We start from the raw sequence: 15,768 nt of genomic DNA on the forward strand, positions 1-15,768 counted from the left end.
GGAACCAGAGAAAACGTATATCTGTTAAAACTACAGTTTGGCAATCTGTACCCTCTATCCAATGGCATCAACTCATAGTCTTTATGAAGAACACCACAATGTTTTGAGCCTGTCTAACCACCGTGTCCTCAAACATGTCCTGCAGAGAATTAGTAACTTCCACTAGCAAGTTCTTGGATCTGATTCATAGAATATTTTACTTAACAGTCATATGTTCATACCCACCTAATATCACAAAGTCACTGTCCCATGTCAAAATCCAGGATTGTATCTTGAAAATCTTGATAATGAAGAGACCTTAACCTCTATAGGAGAGACATTCCCATTTTCAGAAATTGACACTGAATGCCACAAGATCAAAAGTATTAGATATGTGAAATTTGTTTTATGCAGCTGTTGACCTTAAAATCAGTGACAATTCATGTCACCATCATCACAGTTAAACCTGCAATAAGCGACAACAGACCTTATAACCTGAAACTAATGTGTGCTATGTGGAGATTTCATTGAGACATAATTATATAAACCAATATCCACACAGCAGCCAGTTGTGTTGCTGTTTTCACCTCTTTTCTAAAGCTTGTTGTCAACTTACGCTCTGGAACGAAGCTCCTCCCAGCCCATTCATTAGCTTTTCATTTTTTTAAAACTAACTTGGCACCTCCTTTGCTGTTTAAAAGCGGCCCTCATCCACTCCATTCCTGAAAAAAATTCTCATAATAGTGGAATCGATGAAGCGAGCGAGTAAACTTCTTAAACTAATAAACTTTCTACCTACCTTTTCACTTGTCATTATGGGATATGTAACCTTCAGCAGGGGAAAGATCTGGCAAAGTGAGACGGGTAACCGGTGACTCTTCACAGCAGGTTAGCTTAGCTATTAACCTTTATGTATGGTGCCTTGCAATGTATCTCTGTCTGTATTGCTGTGTGTTATTTACAAACGTGTTGTGGTTATTTACAAACGTGTTGTGAAAATTTTGCTTATTGCAGCTTTATCCTAGGGACAGCAAATAGTGGAGAGGATGACAAGATAAAACAATTCTCTTGTCTTTCATTTTCATTTCATTTTATTTTCCCCTTTGTCTCTTTCTATGATCCCTGTGGTCATGAGAGTTTCTTAAAGATACTGAGAGGTGCATCACCTTGACTTGATACATCAAAGATACCAAGCCAGAGCTAAAATAGTTCCTGACTGTCTCTCCAAAGACTACCAAACAAATTTTCCCTACTCCACTCTCTCTCTCTCTCTCTTTCTCTCTCTCTCCCTCTCTCTCTCTCTCTCTCTCTCTCTCTCTCTCTCTCCCTCTCTCTCACACACACACACACACACACACTGACTTTATCCTCATCCATAATGAATGAGGCACACTAAAGACAATGTTATTCTCTTTGGAACATGCCAAACGTTTTCATAAACGAGGGTGCACTGATGTCACTGCTAATGCCAGCGGTCATGTCTCGACGGACTATCTTCGCCAAATATGCTCTCTACCCAACTTTCATGCTCTTTATATCTCACTTTCCCTCCTTCCCTCTCTCTCTCTCTCTGTCTCTCTCTCTCTCTCTCTCTCTCTCTCCCTGTCTCTGACACATACACATCCATAATGCTTTAAGCAGTGGCCAGGAGTCAACTTACAATGAGTCACATTTAAAAGGTCAAATAAAAAAGAACAATCAGAACTTATTAGCAGTGTGTGTGTGTGTGTGTGTTGGGGAGACGTGCAGTGTGACTGTCCAAATTGACTATGACTAAAATAAATGGCTATGAATGGCAACTTCTGTAATGTTACGTATAAAACAAAAAAAAATATTAAACCCTAACCCTAACCCACACACACACTCACTATTTTCAGATGCTCAAAACAATCAATTACTTTGCATCAGAGGCTTTCAAATAGCATACAAGGTCATTCAAGCAAAACAGTTAATTTCTCTCAAACATCAGATTAGCTTTTTATATCAACATTCTGACCTTTGCTTGGCGACACTGTTTACTATCACATTACTCTCCTCAATGATAGCATGAGAAAAAAATAACATTTTAAGGTGAACCGCTAAAGATGTTTGATGACAAGAGTAAATATCATTAGAAAAATAGGTTGCGCGTGAGCCGTGTAAGGGTCTGGCATAGAAGTTGTAAACAACTTTTGACTACAATGTGTTTACAAGATGTGTGTTGCTTAACATGTGTATATAATTGCACAAGATAAAATAAGCATAACCATAGACTGACCGTCTGTCTGGCAATAGTGTCCAACATGCAGGATGTGTGAATATTTCAGTATCTGTGTATAGGACAAACAGAAACACAGTCAACATATTAAAATACATTTATTGATTTCATTAATCCATTGGGCCACATTGTAAAATTCTCCATTGCTCTTAGAGTAAAAATAGTGCAATAAACATGTATAATGTGAAATGTCTACAATAGCTATAGCAAAGAACAAACTGTCAGCCTTTGATTTCAGGTTATTATTCGCCTCCATGTTAAAACAGACACCAAAAACGAAGATCAACTTTGTCAGTCAATCAATCAAATTTTATTTATATAGCACCTTTTGTTATTGCAATGCAAAATTATTTACAAGCATTGGTTAAAGTGGGCCGGAACGATCTGGAACAGCATTCCGGCACCTTCGATTAATAAGTAAATAAATGTGATTGGCAGTATCATACATAATAATGTCAAGCGAGTTCACAGGGCTGCCAACTCTCACGCATCTCTGTCTCACGTGTCTCTGTCGCTCTGAAACTTTCTCGCGATTCCCAATTTTTTTTTCCCAGTTTTTAGGTTAGTATGCCTATGCAAAATCATGAATGTAAGTAGGCTACTTTAATGCTGAAATCTAGTAATATAACATAATTTTACATTTTTGGTTAACATTATACAGGGTTGCTGTTTCTTGACTTAATCCAAGAGGTTATGTGATGTAGAAATGCAATCTTATCTTAAATGTATCTTAACCCCCCCACCCCCGAAACAGGGTTCCCCCACCTGCCAAATCCCACTTTAACCCCTGTTTACAAGATAGGAAGATTATTAATGAGATACAACACAATCATGAAAATCAGAATAATATATTAAAGCTGGGGTAGGCAACTTGAAATGAGCAAGAATTTTAAAGTATACAACACAGCTCACAGCTCTAGTTGTTACTGAAACATTCGCCAGCAAAAAAAAAAGTATTTTTTGTAACACATAGATTAGCTACCACAGTGTAAAAGCCATAGCTACAGTATGGTCAAAACAAGACTGAGCTGAGCGTGTGTGTGATTGACAGGCAGTAGGAACGCCTCCTTGCAGACAGCTGTCCTGATTGGTTGTTGATATTTAGGCGATTTTGGAGTGGCTGAATACAGGGACAGTCACAGAGATAGGAGCATGTGATTTATTGATAGCTGTCAGGTTGTAAACAGAATTTCACCAAATATTACCAAAACTGTAAAAAAAAAAAATGCCTACATCAACTTTAATAATAACAATAATAAAGTAAAAAAAAAAAAAAAAAAAAAAAAAAAATCAGGACATTTTCAGGAAATAAAAAGCATAAAATTGGGATCATGACGAAACTGTTTTATTAAAACAAAACAGATTACTTAAAAATCTGGTAAAACAAACTAGTTCTCTCTTTTCTCTCAACTTACATTTTCACTGTAAATCATTTGCAAATGGCCATAATAACACTGTTGTATGGAAGACAGCTCTCTTCAGCCTTTCAGTAGGTTAAAGTAAAAAGCAGTAACATGAGGAGGAATGTGTAGCTACAGCGCAGTACAGTCCCATCAGCAAGAATACATGGCAGCCGATCATCTAAGAACACAGACACAGAGGGAGAGACACACCTTTATTTTCATAAGCTTTCATAAAGGATCATTGAATGCAATCCAGTTTGTGCATACGTGTGTGTTTGGGGGCATGTGCAACTGTGTCTTTTTGCACATCATCATCCAAACATTGCTGTATTCCACATTCTGTATTTCAACACTAGAACATATTAAGTAGAAATTTGTTACTTGATGACTGATTTTGTGAAAGCAACCATTGACCAACAAAGAACAATAACCTTGGAAAGTAACATTTTTACATTAACAATCTTACCAGAAATAAAAGTAGACACATTTGAATTATTGAGTTTGAGATTGAGACTAAGTAGCTGAATAACAACCATCTTGACCTGAAATTGCCGCTACATGTCTTGTATACATGGAGCCTAAAATCGCACTTGTAAGAGCAGCCAAAGTTTGTCACAATCTATCGTCAAGCCGCCAGGGCTGCAGATTTTGTATGTTAAATAAGCCGTGCAGATGTATGTGTGTGTGTGTGTGTGTGTGTGTGTGTGTGTGTGTGTGTGTGTGTGTCTGTGTGTATAATGAGCTCAGTGGAGGGGTGTATGAGTATTATTCACCCAGTGTGTGATCAGTGTTCAGTGAAGTGACAACTGACCCTCCTCCCACTCAGACCTCCAGAGCTGTGGAGAAGAGGAGGGGGAGTAGAGCAGCAACTAGCCAGGGTACAAATCTCCTCCACAGGCTAAGCAAGGCAAAACGCCTCCCTGGGAGGGTCGGACGCACCTACTACAGATGACTATAAAGAATTGTGTGTGTGTGTGTGTGTGTGTGTGAATGTGTGTGAGAAATAGCCCTAGATAGATAGACCGACAGACTGACAGACAGACAGATAGATAGCATATGGTATATTCCCATGTATGTAAGACAGAGAATAAATGTGCATGAGAAAGAGAAAACAAGAATGGACAAAGAGAGAGATTATGTCTTTATGGGTGTGTTTGTGTGTCTGTAGATGTGTGTGTAGGTGTGTGAGTGTGAACTCTAACCTGAGACAGTCTGTATTTTTGGTATGAAGTCGTTCCAGAAGTGACACAGTTGAGCATTCAGCATCCTCTTTTTTTCTGGTGGGTCGTAGTTCAGAGTGACATACTCCTGCTTTTCTAGCGTGAAAATGGGCCAATCAGCTCCTTTGATGCTTGGGTTCCTGACAGAAAATAACCAGTCACAGCAAGTCGATAGCAACATGGGAGCAAAGATGGTGTGTCGACTAAGTTTACCTGATTGAATGAATGATTGATTGCTTGATACGTACCCTGTCCTGGCAAAGTTGGCCCAGTGCTTCATAAACTTCCTGCTCATATTCACTTCATTCTGTGTGTATCCCAGAGTGACATTCAGTGGCATTCCAAAGACAAACTCTATCTCATAGCCATGCATAACGCCCATCCATGCTGGCCAAGGGTTGGTGGATGAGCGATGGTCAAAAAAATACAGGTAGGCTTTACCTCCATGTTGTGGGTACCTGGAAAATAAATTGATCATATTGAGCTATTTTGGCTCACCACTGACAGTTTAATGGAAGAAAAAACACCAGAAACACACATATTTGCACATTTCAAACTTTAGTGTTCCTGCAACCATAGGAAACTGGAATGCATTGTTTTGTCTCTTTGGTTTCCGATATGACTCCTATTCATTTAAGACTAGGGGTGGCGAAGTTTTGCTGATGTTTGACTGGCATTTTCCAAAGACCCAAACCAGTTTGAACTCAACAAGAATAAAAGCCCAAATTATCATTTATGTTTACAACAAATAACTGTCACAGCTTTCACTTTGGTTGTTTTATCTTGCCACAAAACCCATTCCTTCTGACTCTGTGGTGCTACTCAGCTAACGATTGCTATCATATTGTACACTACTGGCCACCACAACCGTCAAGTTGTTGTTTGCCTTAGAATTTTTCTTGGCTGGTTCTGTTATTTTAACCATCAACTTTCACTATCACCAACTCTAAGCATGAGTCAACCCACATCTGCATGACTGCCTTGCTCTTTACCTTTGAGCAAACTCTAGCATCGGACAAGTGAATAATTTGTCTCCGACCACACTACCCAGGGAGTCACGGTTTTTTGTCCCATTATTCTCATCTGTCCAATCAGTGTACTGGAAAACGACCGCCTCCCTTGTGATATTACTGTCTTCTGGCATTGCCAACACCGTCCCTTGCATGAAGTTCCTCCTGGTAATCAGACTCTGACTGGTGATGTCATATCCGGGCACTCCATATACTAGGAAGTAGGTCCCTTCATCCTTGTTTAGGCCAAGCAGCACCTCAGTCTTCAGAAAGTTACCAGTACGCAGCAACACCTGCAGAAAAATGGAAAGGAGAGGTTTGGATTTTGGGGACTTTTAGCTGGAGCAGGACCAGACTGATAAATCATAAACATACTTTGGGCAAATCAGGGATTATCCAGTTTTTTTTAGTCCACCAACTAAATTCATCCAATTTAGTCTAGTGGAACAGCACCAGAAGTCACATGACCCTTTTTTGTTTCTGTCCAAAAAACACTGCTATAATCAGGGAGTGACACTATATAACACTAATCCTAGCTAGTTAATCCTAGCTATTATAGAATACATTTTAGATATATTTCATATATTTGCATATTTTCATTTTCAACTTTAATTACATTAATAACTGTACATGCTGTCCAAACATGGGTCACTGCTAAGAATGTCGTAGTATATAGACACACACACACACACACACACACACACACACACACACACAGACACACACACACACATGCACACACACACACACACACCTACTTCTGGTTTATCTGGTAGGAAGTCCCCATCGACATGAGGGGCAAAGGGCAGAGCTATGAGAGAAGGCTTGGTGATAACTTTAAATTGGTTAGTTAGGATGGTCTGAGGGTCAGCCTTCTCCAGACACAACTCCAGATCAGCTGGAGGGGACAGGGGGCAGCCCAGTAGCTTCCCCAGCATCATGGACCTGGGAGGGGATCGAGAGATTGACATAGAGGGGGTGAAGGAGTGAGAGAAAAGGTGAGAGAGGGAATAAGGGAGGAAGGAAAGAATAGTGGGAGGGAGATAGTATGGGTGAGAGAGAGGGAAGAAGGGAGGGTGGGAGAACAACAGGGAGAGAGAGATTTATAAAGAGGTAGGGAGTGAAAGGAAGGATAAGGGAGAGAAGAGAGAGAGAGCCATTGTGTTGGGAAAATTTGACCAGTGTATATGTGCACTATGGTGGACATAATACAATTTACCAGGGATAGAGCTGTGTCAGAAAGAGCTGAGTGGCACAATTCTCATAAATTGGGATGGTTGGAGAGGAAGAGGATTTGTTCCCTGCGAGTTCCCTTGTGTTAATGGGCACGAGCATTTTGCTCACTTTTATAATGACAATCGGTATTTCAATAAATTCACTGTAATTGTTAAAACTACAATCTGCAACTTTTCAGCTTTAGGCAACCAAATGCTCCAACACTTGTTACTCATCTTGATTAGGTGTCTACTTTAAAATGTCATCTTGTCTGAGGCTGAGCTAACTGGCATTCTACCTCAGGCATTGAAAATGCAGACAGTGAACACAGAAAATCTGCAATGAAAAAGCAATGTTGATGTCCACCTATGATTTTGAATAGGCCTCGCCTGCCAGACATTTAGATTTGCTGTTCTTTTTTTGCTCACAGCTTCCCGACATTGTTGTTGCTGCTATGACTTCCCTCTGCTAGCCTGAACTTGATAGCCAGAACGCAGCTCACCATAGGCTGTGTCCATATGATCACACCCACAGCAAATGGTATTATACCCCACCCCCCCACGGAAGAATTTAGGTATGTACACACAAACAGACACAGCCTGATGAAGTGTTATTTTAATGTCAATGTCATACTGCAACTTTAAATAAAGTGTGAGTCAGTGAATAACTGAATGAATGAGAGAATAATAGAGTGAGTGAGTGAATAAATGAATTAGTGAATTAACAAAGAAATTGTGAATGAATGAATCAGTAAGGCAACCAATCAATCATTCAATCAATCAATCAATCAATCAATCAGTCAATCAATAAATAAATTAATACATGGATAAATGAACGTATACATACATACACAAGCACACACACTACCTGTCCCAAGCCACTTTCTGGCTCACTGTGGCCCATGGTGCGTTAGGGGCGCCACTCTGCAACACAGCCCTTTGAAAAAGAGCATGGCTGCCTGGGGAGAGCAGGTGTAAGCTCACAGACACTCCCCCAGCGCTCTCCCCAAACAACGTCACCTAGAAACAACAGCAACAGATTTTTTTTTCTCTTACATTTTTGATTAAAAAATCTATCTACGTCGCATATAAGACATCATAAAAATGTTTTAAAATTAAACTAAATAAAATACTAGAACTCTGCTTTGACAGAATGCCAGCAGTTGCATAACTAAGGATAGAAGACAAAAAAGAAGTTGCACCTTTGCAGGGTCACCTCCAAAGGCAGCGATATTATTGGCTACCCAGCGGAGGGCCAGTCGCTGGTCCAGTAAGCCTGCATTGCCCCGGATATTCTTGTTATCAGGAAGTGTCAGGAAACCAAGAGCTCCAAGTCTATCATTGATCAAAAAAATAAGGAGAAACTTAATTTACATGTGTTGACTGCAGATTAGTGAAGATAAATATCATGAAAGTAGTTTACTAAAGTCATGTACATATGTCCTCTCATCATTAGCATTTTTTAGTTTGTCTCTATCAAATCGGTTTATGAATACTTCCATGACTTCACCTGTAATTCATTGACACCACAACAACACCTTCTGATTTGCTCAGAAAGCGCCCATCATACAAGTCCAGAGAGGATGTCCCTGTAATGAACCCGCCTCCATAGATCCAGACTAGAACAGGAGCCAATGGCGAGTCTTGCGGCTGGGTTTGGTTGAGACGTGGGGCCCAGACGTTCAGGTAGAGACAGTCCTCACTCAGAGGAGTGTTTGCATTCCACATTTCTGCCCCACTGAACTCTAGAAACAACAGTCAAAATGAGATTTTGAGGAGAAAATATAAAGATTGGTGATTTCTGTTGATTGGTAATTGTTATTGAGTTAGTGTTGATTGTGTGTGTGTGTGTGTGTGTGTGTGTGTTGGTGTGTGTCTGTGTGTGTGTGTGTGTGTGTGTGTCTGTGCAGGGGTGCTTGCTATTTTCCACAGTAGTCTGGGGTGTTTGAAAGATTAACAGATAGACTAAGATTGAGAACCTTGCATATTGTAATGATTGATAGATATCCTTATCTGACCCATCAAAACTTAACTAGAAACATAAGTGGGAAACATGATTATGAGATCAATCAAATCAAAGTCCTCATATATTTTCCTCTTTTAATGAGCACTACTAAAACTGTGTGTAACAGTGCACCTGATGCATTCTGTCCATATCTATTTGGGTTCTCATATCTATATTTGGACAATGTTTTGGGCACTTGTTGTGTACATGTGTCTGGTTACTGGTTGTGATCGGCTTTCAAATAGCCGCTGGCAGGTGGCTGTCTACAAATAACTGTGTATCCATGACCCAGCCCCTTTCCAACTGTTGGGTGGGGAACATGCCTGTATCAGATTCAATTGTGTGTCCGTGCGCTTATGAGAGTGTATGTGTCTCTATGTAGGCGTATTGTGTTTGCTGAGTGGGAAGTCATCCAAAATTATTTCCTTATCACGTATAACTTTTTATGATTGTGGACATAAATCAACTGTGTGTGTGTGTGTGTCTGCATGTGTTTGTAAGCGCTTGTGCATCCGTGCACATATGCATACACATGTCCATCCATGTGCAAAGTGTGTGTCCCACCTGGAAACAATGTATCTGGCAGCTGGTAGCATGAATTTGGGAACTTTGTGACATCTCTCACTCCTTCCCATCCTTCTGCTGGCTCCGGAGCTCGGAATCTCAGTCTCCCTACCGGTGGTTTTCCATAAGGAATTCCCAGGAACGCTCTGACATCACCATCCGGTGCAGAGAGCAGCGCCCCGCGAACCTTCCCATTCCTGGTATTGATTGTAAGGTCATCCTGCGTGGCATGTGAAACAGCGAGGAGATGGAGCGCCAGGACATGAAGAAGAATGATGATATGTGTGTAATGAGAGGTTGTCGCCATGTAAAATCCTGGAGAGGGAAAAAGCACAATACACACACACACACACAATATCGATAGTTAAGTATTGTAACTCTAGTTCTATGATCACAGGCGGAGCCCTCTAACAGGGCTCTATTGGCTTAGCCACTCATCTAGTCGCCTCAGCGCACTGAAAATTTCCATGCACGTGCTCAGCCAATCAGGATGAGCCTATACACTCTCTATGGGGCCTCGCACTATAAATGGCGAGTGGCCCCTCATTCAGCATCCACTAAGTCTTCAGCGACTCGTGGAGCGACAGGGCAAGCTGTTAGAGGGCTCCGCCTGTGATCATACTACAGTTATAATACTTAACTATCGTCGTATTTCACACAGGCTTCATCCTCTAACAGGGCTCTATTGGCTTAGGGGGCGAAGCCCGATGACTTCACTCCCTGCCGAGACACAAACACGAACAACATGCTGTGTCATAGCCTGGGGGGCGTGAAAAACCAACGCTACACTCAATCATGTTGACAAACAGTAAGGTGTAACGCTGGCCAACCCAGTGGCCGGTCTCCATTGAGCTTCAACACGAGAGACTCAGGCCTAGTAGGTAATTTCTTCACAAATCTTGTGTACTGAGTACAGAACCGGAGAAAGACCCAGACACATCCAACAGATTATAGTCGACAGGGCGTCGACCATGACGCCACTGTGCAGATCTCCTCCACACCTGTTCCACTGAACAGTGCCGTCGACGCAGCCACACTCCGTGTTGAGTGCACGCGGATGATTGCATCCACCCGCATCCCTATCCACCAGCACATAAGCCTGTGATATTCCCTCACAGAGCCAGTGAGCGAGTCTCTGCTTTGACAGGGGCTTGCCAGCCACACTATCTGCATAGCACACAAAAAGCTGCTGTGTGCGCCTCACCATGGCTGTACGATCCACATAACATGCCAACGCACGCACGTCAAAGCAGACACCGTCTATACGTGATAAGCGTTGAAGCGCTTGTGCATATCAACAGTTGGAAAGGGGCTGGGTCATGGATACACAGTTATTTGTAGACAGCCACCTGCCAGCGGCTATTTGAAAGCCGATCACAACCAGTAACCAGACACATGTACACAACAAGTGCCCAAAACATTGTCCAAATATAGATATGAGAACCCAAATAGATATGGACAGAATGCATCAGGTGCACTGTTACACACAGTTTTAGTAGTGCTCATTAAAAGAGGAAAATATATGAGGACTTTGATTTGATTGATCTCATAATCATGTTTCCCACTTATGTTTCTAGTTAAGTTTTGATGGGTCAGATAAGCACTCGAAACACGCCTCATGCAGATCCGCCGTTGTGATCAGGCCGGGGCAGCCCGGGCAGTATTTAACGGTGTTGGTCTCAGACGATACCATCCTAGGCAAACTTGTTCGTCAGCTGCGTCAGAAAAAGTGGATGCTGAATGAGGGGCCGCTCACCATTTATAGTGCGAGGCACCATAGAGGGTGTATAGGCTCATTCTGATTGGCTGAGCACGTGCATGCAAATTTTCACTGCGCTGAGGCGACTAGATAGGTGGCTAAGCCAATAGAGTCCTGTTAGAGGGCGAAGCCTGTGTGAAATAGAACAATGATTTACATAATTATATTAAAATTAAGCTTAGATTCAAACATTACAGGGTTGAACATGGCATTAGGACATTTAAGGATACAAAAGCATCATCTCCATCACACGACCAGGTAACATATTCCTGCAGAGGCTAAACAGTTGTTGCCACTTGTTTGGCTCATTTTGGACAGACCTGCAATCTGAAGCCTCTAACAGCATATGAGATGACAGACTGATATGGACATACTGTAAGTTAGTAGAGTATACAGAGAAAAGATGCATTCTACATCTTTTTACACACAACTTTTGTGTTTGTTTGGAAGGATCGGGGACCAAAGTATATTGATCACTTGCATACAAGGTATGCATACATGGTAAAGATTTTTTTTTTTTTTTTTGCACATCCTATTTGAGTGTATAGGACAAAAAACAAAAAGGTAGATACGCCTACTGAGAAAGAAATAGTCTCACACACTGTCTACACTTGCATTACACTTCAATGTGATGTTGCGGTCAATAAGACCTTCTCTTCTATATTTCTTTCTCAATACGAGTCATGATACAATTTTAGATGCTGTATAATTAGACTCACAAGCACTCAAGGCTGTTGTAGAAAATATCACCATGCATTTGTCACACCTACTGACGTACTACATACAGACAGAAAAACAGACAGACACACACAAGCAGTTATTGTTACTATTATTATTAGGCTATTATTATTGTTGTTATTATTATTCAGGCAGGTAACAGAATGTAATCTCTCTCACATTTCCATTCCTTTTTACTTAATATCGGACCCGGTCACAGGGCATATGGCCCGCAAAAAACGCATGGAACGCAGGAGCAGGTCAATCCAAACATCAGGCAAGGCAAAGGAGATCAAACATTCAGTTACGCAAATAATAGAATAGAATAGAATAGACATCTCCCGCCTGCTCCCAATTCACGGATTGGCCAATTTGGAAGGTCGCCCTCCCGGTAAACTTTCCATTTTAGAAGCGTCTTATTATAATCCTCAATTATTTGGAAACATATTGTATTAAGGTCATCGGCGGCTATAAAGACATAAGTGGCAGAACGAATGTAACTCATTTGTGAACACGTTTTACTTTTATAAAACGCCAAACTGAAGAAAATGGCAAGCTTCCAGTGTAATACTCTACTGGCGCACACAGCGGGATTAAAGGAGACGCGCGGTTTGGAGAGAGACGCGCGCACACAGCGATTCATAGACAACAACTTTAGCAAAGCCATCATTCACGAAATGTAAATATCAACGAAAAAGCCTATAGGTGACAGCTTACCTTCTCAGTCACAAGTTTGTGTGATTCCAAAAGATGCGCGGAGTGGATGAGGACGCAGCATTTATGAGATGGAGAGGGTGGATTCAGGGTGAATGTGCCAACACCCCTCGCCCCCCCCCCCCCCCCCCCCCGCCCAGTTCTAAACAGTAAACACAATAAGCCTTAACACCGAATAAAGAGGTACACATTGAAGTGTCTCTATATATATCTTTCTCTCCCTCTCTCTCTCTCCTTAATTTTTATTTTTTTTTACCGGTCAGTGTAACAGATTTTCTTTCTTATTCTCTTGATGAATAAACAGTTCCGGCGGCACAGGCACACCACTGCAGCTCATTCCAACATATTATTGGTTACTACTCACTAATAAATTAGAAGGAGATTCTACTGCAGTTTGCTGACGGTGCAAGTACTGATCTTCATGTTTAATTATTAACAGAGAATATTACTCAGTGTCAGAGTTCACATATCTGCACAGCGTGGCAGCTTGAAAAAAGAAAAGAAAAAGAAGCGTTTGGAGAAAGAAGTAATAAGATGAATATTATCATTAAAACCTTGAAATATCTTAAAACATATATCTATATCACACAACAGCCTGATTAGGCATATGCATGCTTATTCTGCATCAACCAGGACTCAAAAACTTCAACACCAACAGCAAGTCACAAACTTGTTGAGCTTGAAAGTGGTTTGACAGGAGATGGCTTTCCACTATGACTAACTACCAGGGTGCATGATAATGACTGACCATTAATATCAATGCAGATTTCAAACTAGTGTAAAAAATTCAGTTTTCAAGATATAATTGGAATAATTTGCATACTTTATCTATAGACAACATAGAAATGTATATAATTCATCTCTACAAAGATTGAATGCTCCATGAGCAAACAAATATATTTAAAGATGCTCTATTTTCCATCGCCTGTGATAGCTTACATGAGGGCAGAATTCAAATTACAGTCAAAAATTATTTTTTTGAGATACAGTTATGAAATAATTACATACTTCATCTACCATGACTGCATTTTTTTTTTCATGAACATTGGAGGTTTATTTAGCAAGAATTTGCAGTAGCTGTTTACAGTACCATTTACAGTAAAACATTTTGATGTGTTGTGGGCTCAATTTGTGATCAAATGATCAAAAACCCCACGTTAGTTTTATTTGCTTGTCTAAGGATGCTCTGTGGAGATTTTCATGTAATTTGTGCAAAGTATGTGGGACTAGTTAGACTTAACTACAATGGAGCATTTTCTGGGGAAAATGTGTGTGAGTAAAAAAAGGTGGCAGCGGTATTGGCAATACTAATAATAATGAATGGAGTCTCTAGGTGAAAGTATGTGGAAATTGAGTGCTGGACTTCATACTTAAGCATAGGTGCCAGTGTTCAAAAGTTCTCTCTTGTTTGGGACGATAACCTCTGAAAATTGCAGAACTGTAGCATATAGGCCTATTGTTGACTTTTTATGTTTTAAAGTTTAGACCACTGCTACAGTGCCACCGTCTGGACTATTTGCACCATACTTTAGTGAGTGTCGTTTGGCAAAACATATTTGTTCAATAAAAATGACATGTTTGAGGACACAGTGGTTAGACAAGCTCCAAACATTGTGGCTGACCCTAATCACGTTCTTCATAAAGACTACGAGTTGATGCCATTGGATAGAAGGTAGGCCTACAGATTGCCAAACTTTAGCTTTAACAGATATACGTTTTCTCTGGTTCCATTGTCAATCAAGTTACAGAACAACAGGCTTTAAATAACAGTAGTTGACTCTTGGTCACAATGGTAAGCTAATTGTATTGCTGAACTACTTGAAGCTACTGCTTCAAAATGAAATGTTTAGTGTGCTGTGTGCACTGTTGTGTAAGTCTTAGCAGTTGGTAATGTCAACCTACTGTCCGTCCACACAAGGGCATAATTTGGGGGGGGGGGTTAATAATTGTTATTATTATAACAATAATAATAAAAAAAATGCCATAAAATGTGCCATTTCTAACTATAACGCTGCATGTATTACACTGTGCAGAATACATACAAAACAGAGACTAAAGTGAACATTAGGACATTAAACATTAATATGGGTGTTCACTTATTGAATTTGACGATTAAATACAAAGTAATTGGTTTAAAACAGTATTTCTACCTATTTTAAAATCTTGCGCTTTTAATTTGACGGCTAAATGGCCAAACCGGAAGTCTCGTTTCTGATTATTCGTCTTACCTACGTGTACCTACAACGTGTTTTGGTGATTTCAGCTAAATGAAGGTGTAAATGTCTGTCTTTTCACTTTGGGATCGTTTGGCTTCAAGAGACTTGGATTAGGCTGGGAGAGCTGCATGGAGCCATTTTATGGTTATTTTCCATTATTTTTTTAACTCTGAAGACGGGTCTCCTGTAACTTTACGGGTCTCCTGTAACTCCTGTAACTGTAAGTTGTTTTCGAGAAAGCTGCAATGTACTTCTTCTGGGGCTCTCCGGGACTGTTGTATGGACTAACAAACTTTACACAATTTTCTACTGGCATGGGGGGGGAGTAGATAATGATTTTTTTAATTTTTGGGTGAACTATTCCTTTAAGACTCTGTCCATATACTTCTATTGATGTACAGACAGACGGACGGACGGACAGACAGACAGACAGTTCTCTTAAGACTCTGTCCATTTAGTTCTAATTATGTTCATCGAGGAGTTACAGAGAAGGGTGTGAGTGAAGGACTGAGGGAGGGAGAGAAAGAAAGAGGAAGAGGAGAAACCCAAATGGTGACAGCATCAGTACTGTTTGTTGCAATTTAGCAACGCTAGATTAATTCATTATATGTTCAATTGCAACACAGAGAGACAGCGACAGACGAGGACAGACCACAAGCAACAGATGCTCCACAGACTCTACAGAGATACAAACGGACGCACCCATATAT

The 15,768-nt window shown here is 40.6% G+C and overlaps 1 protein-coding gene across 1 annotated transcript; it reads right to left on the reverse strand.

Annotated features, from left to right (window-relative positions):
- Positions 1 to 3,015: 3,015 nt before the first annotated feature.
- LOC139653099 (acetylcholinesterase-like) lies at positions 3,016 to 12,871 on the reverse strand. The gene is made up of 10 exons (XM_071530054.1): positions 12,846 to 12,871; positions 9,653 to 9,967; positions 8,594 to 8,828; positions 8,286 to 8,418; positions 7,952 to 8,103; positions 6,628 to 6,814; positions 5,852 to 6,162; positions 5,108 to 5,317; positions 4,842 to 4,999; positions 3,016 to 3,817 (listed from the first exon to the last, which is right to left on the reverse strand). Exons 2-10 carry the CDS (start codon positions 9,957 to 9,959, stop codon positions 3,723 to 3,725), a joined length of 1,788 nt encoding a protein of 595 aa, XP_071386155.1. The 5' UTR covers positions 9,960 to 9,967; positions 12,846 to 12,871; the 3' UTR covers positions 3,016 to 3,722.
- Positions 12,872 to 15,768: the final 2,897 nt, after the last annotated feature.

This window comes from Centroberyx affinis, unplaced genomic scaffold (assembly GCF_046629955.1).
Source record: "Centroberyx affinis isolate AG114_WGS23_722 - 3 ecotype Tasmania unplaced genomic scaffold, CSIRO-AGI_Caff_v1 ptg001873l_1, whole genome shotgun sequence".
Classification (NCBI taxonomy): domain Eukaryota; kingdom Metazoa; phylum Chordata; class Actinopteri; order Beryciformes; family Berycidae; genus Centroberyx; species Centroberyx affinis.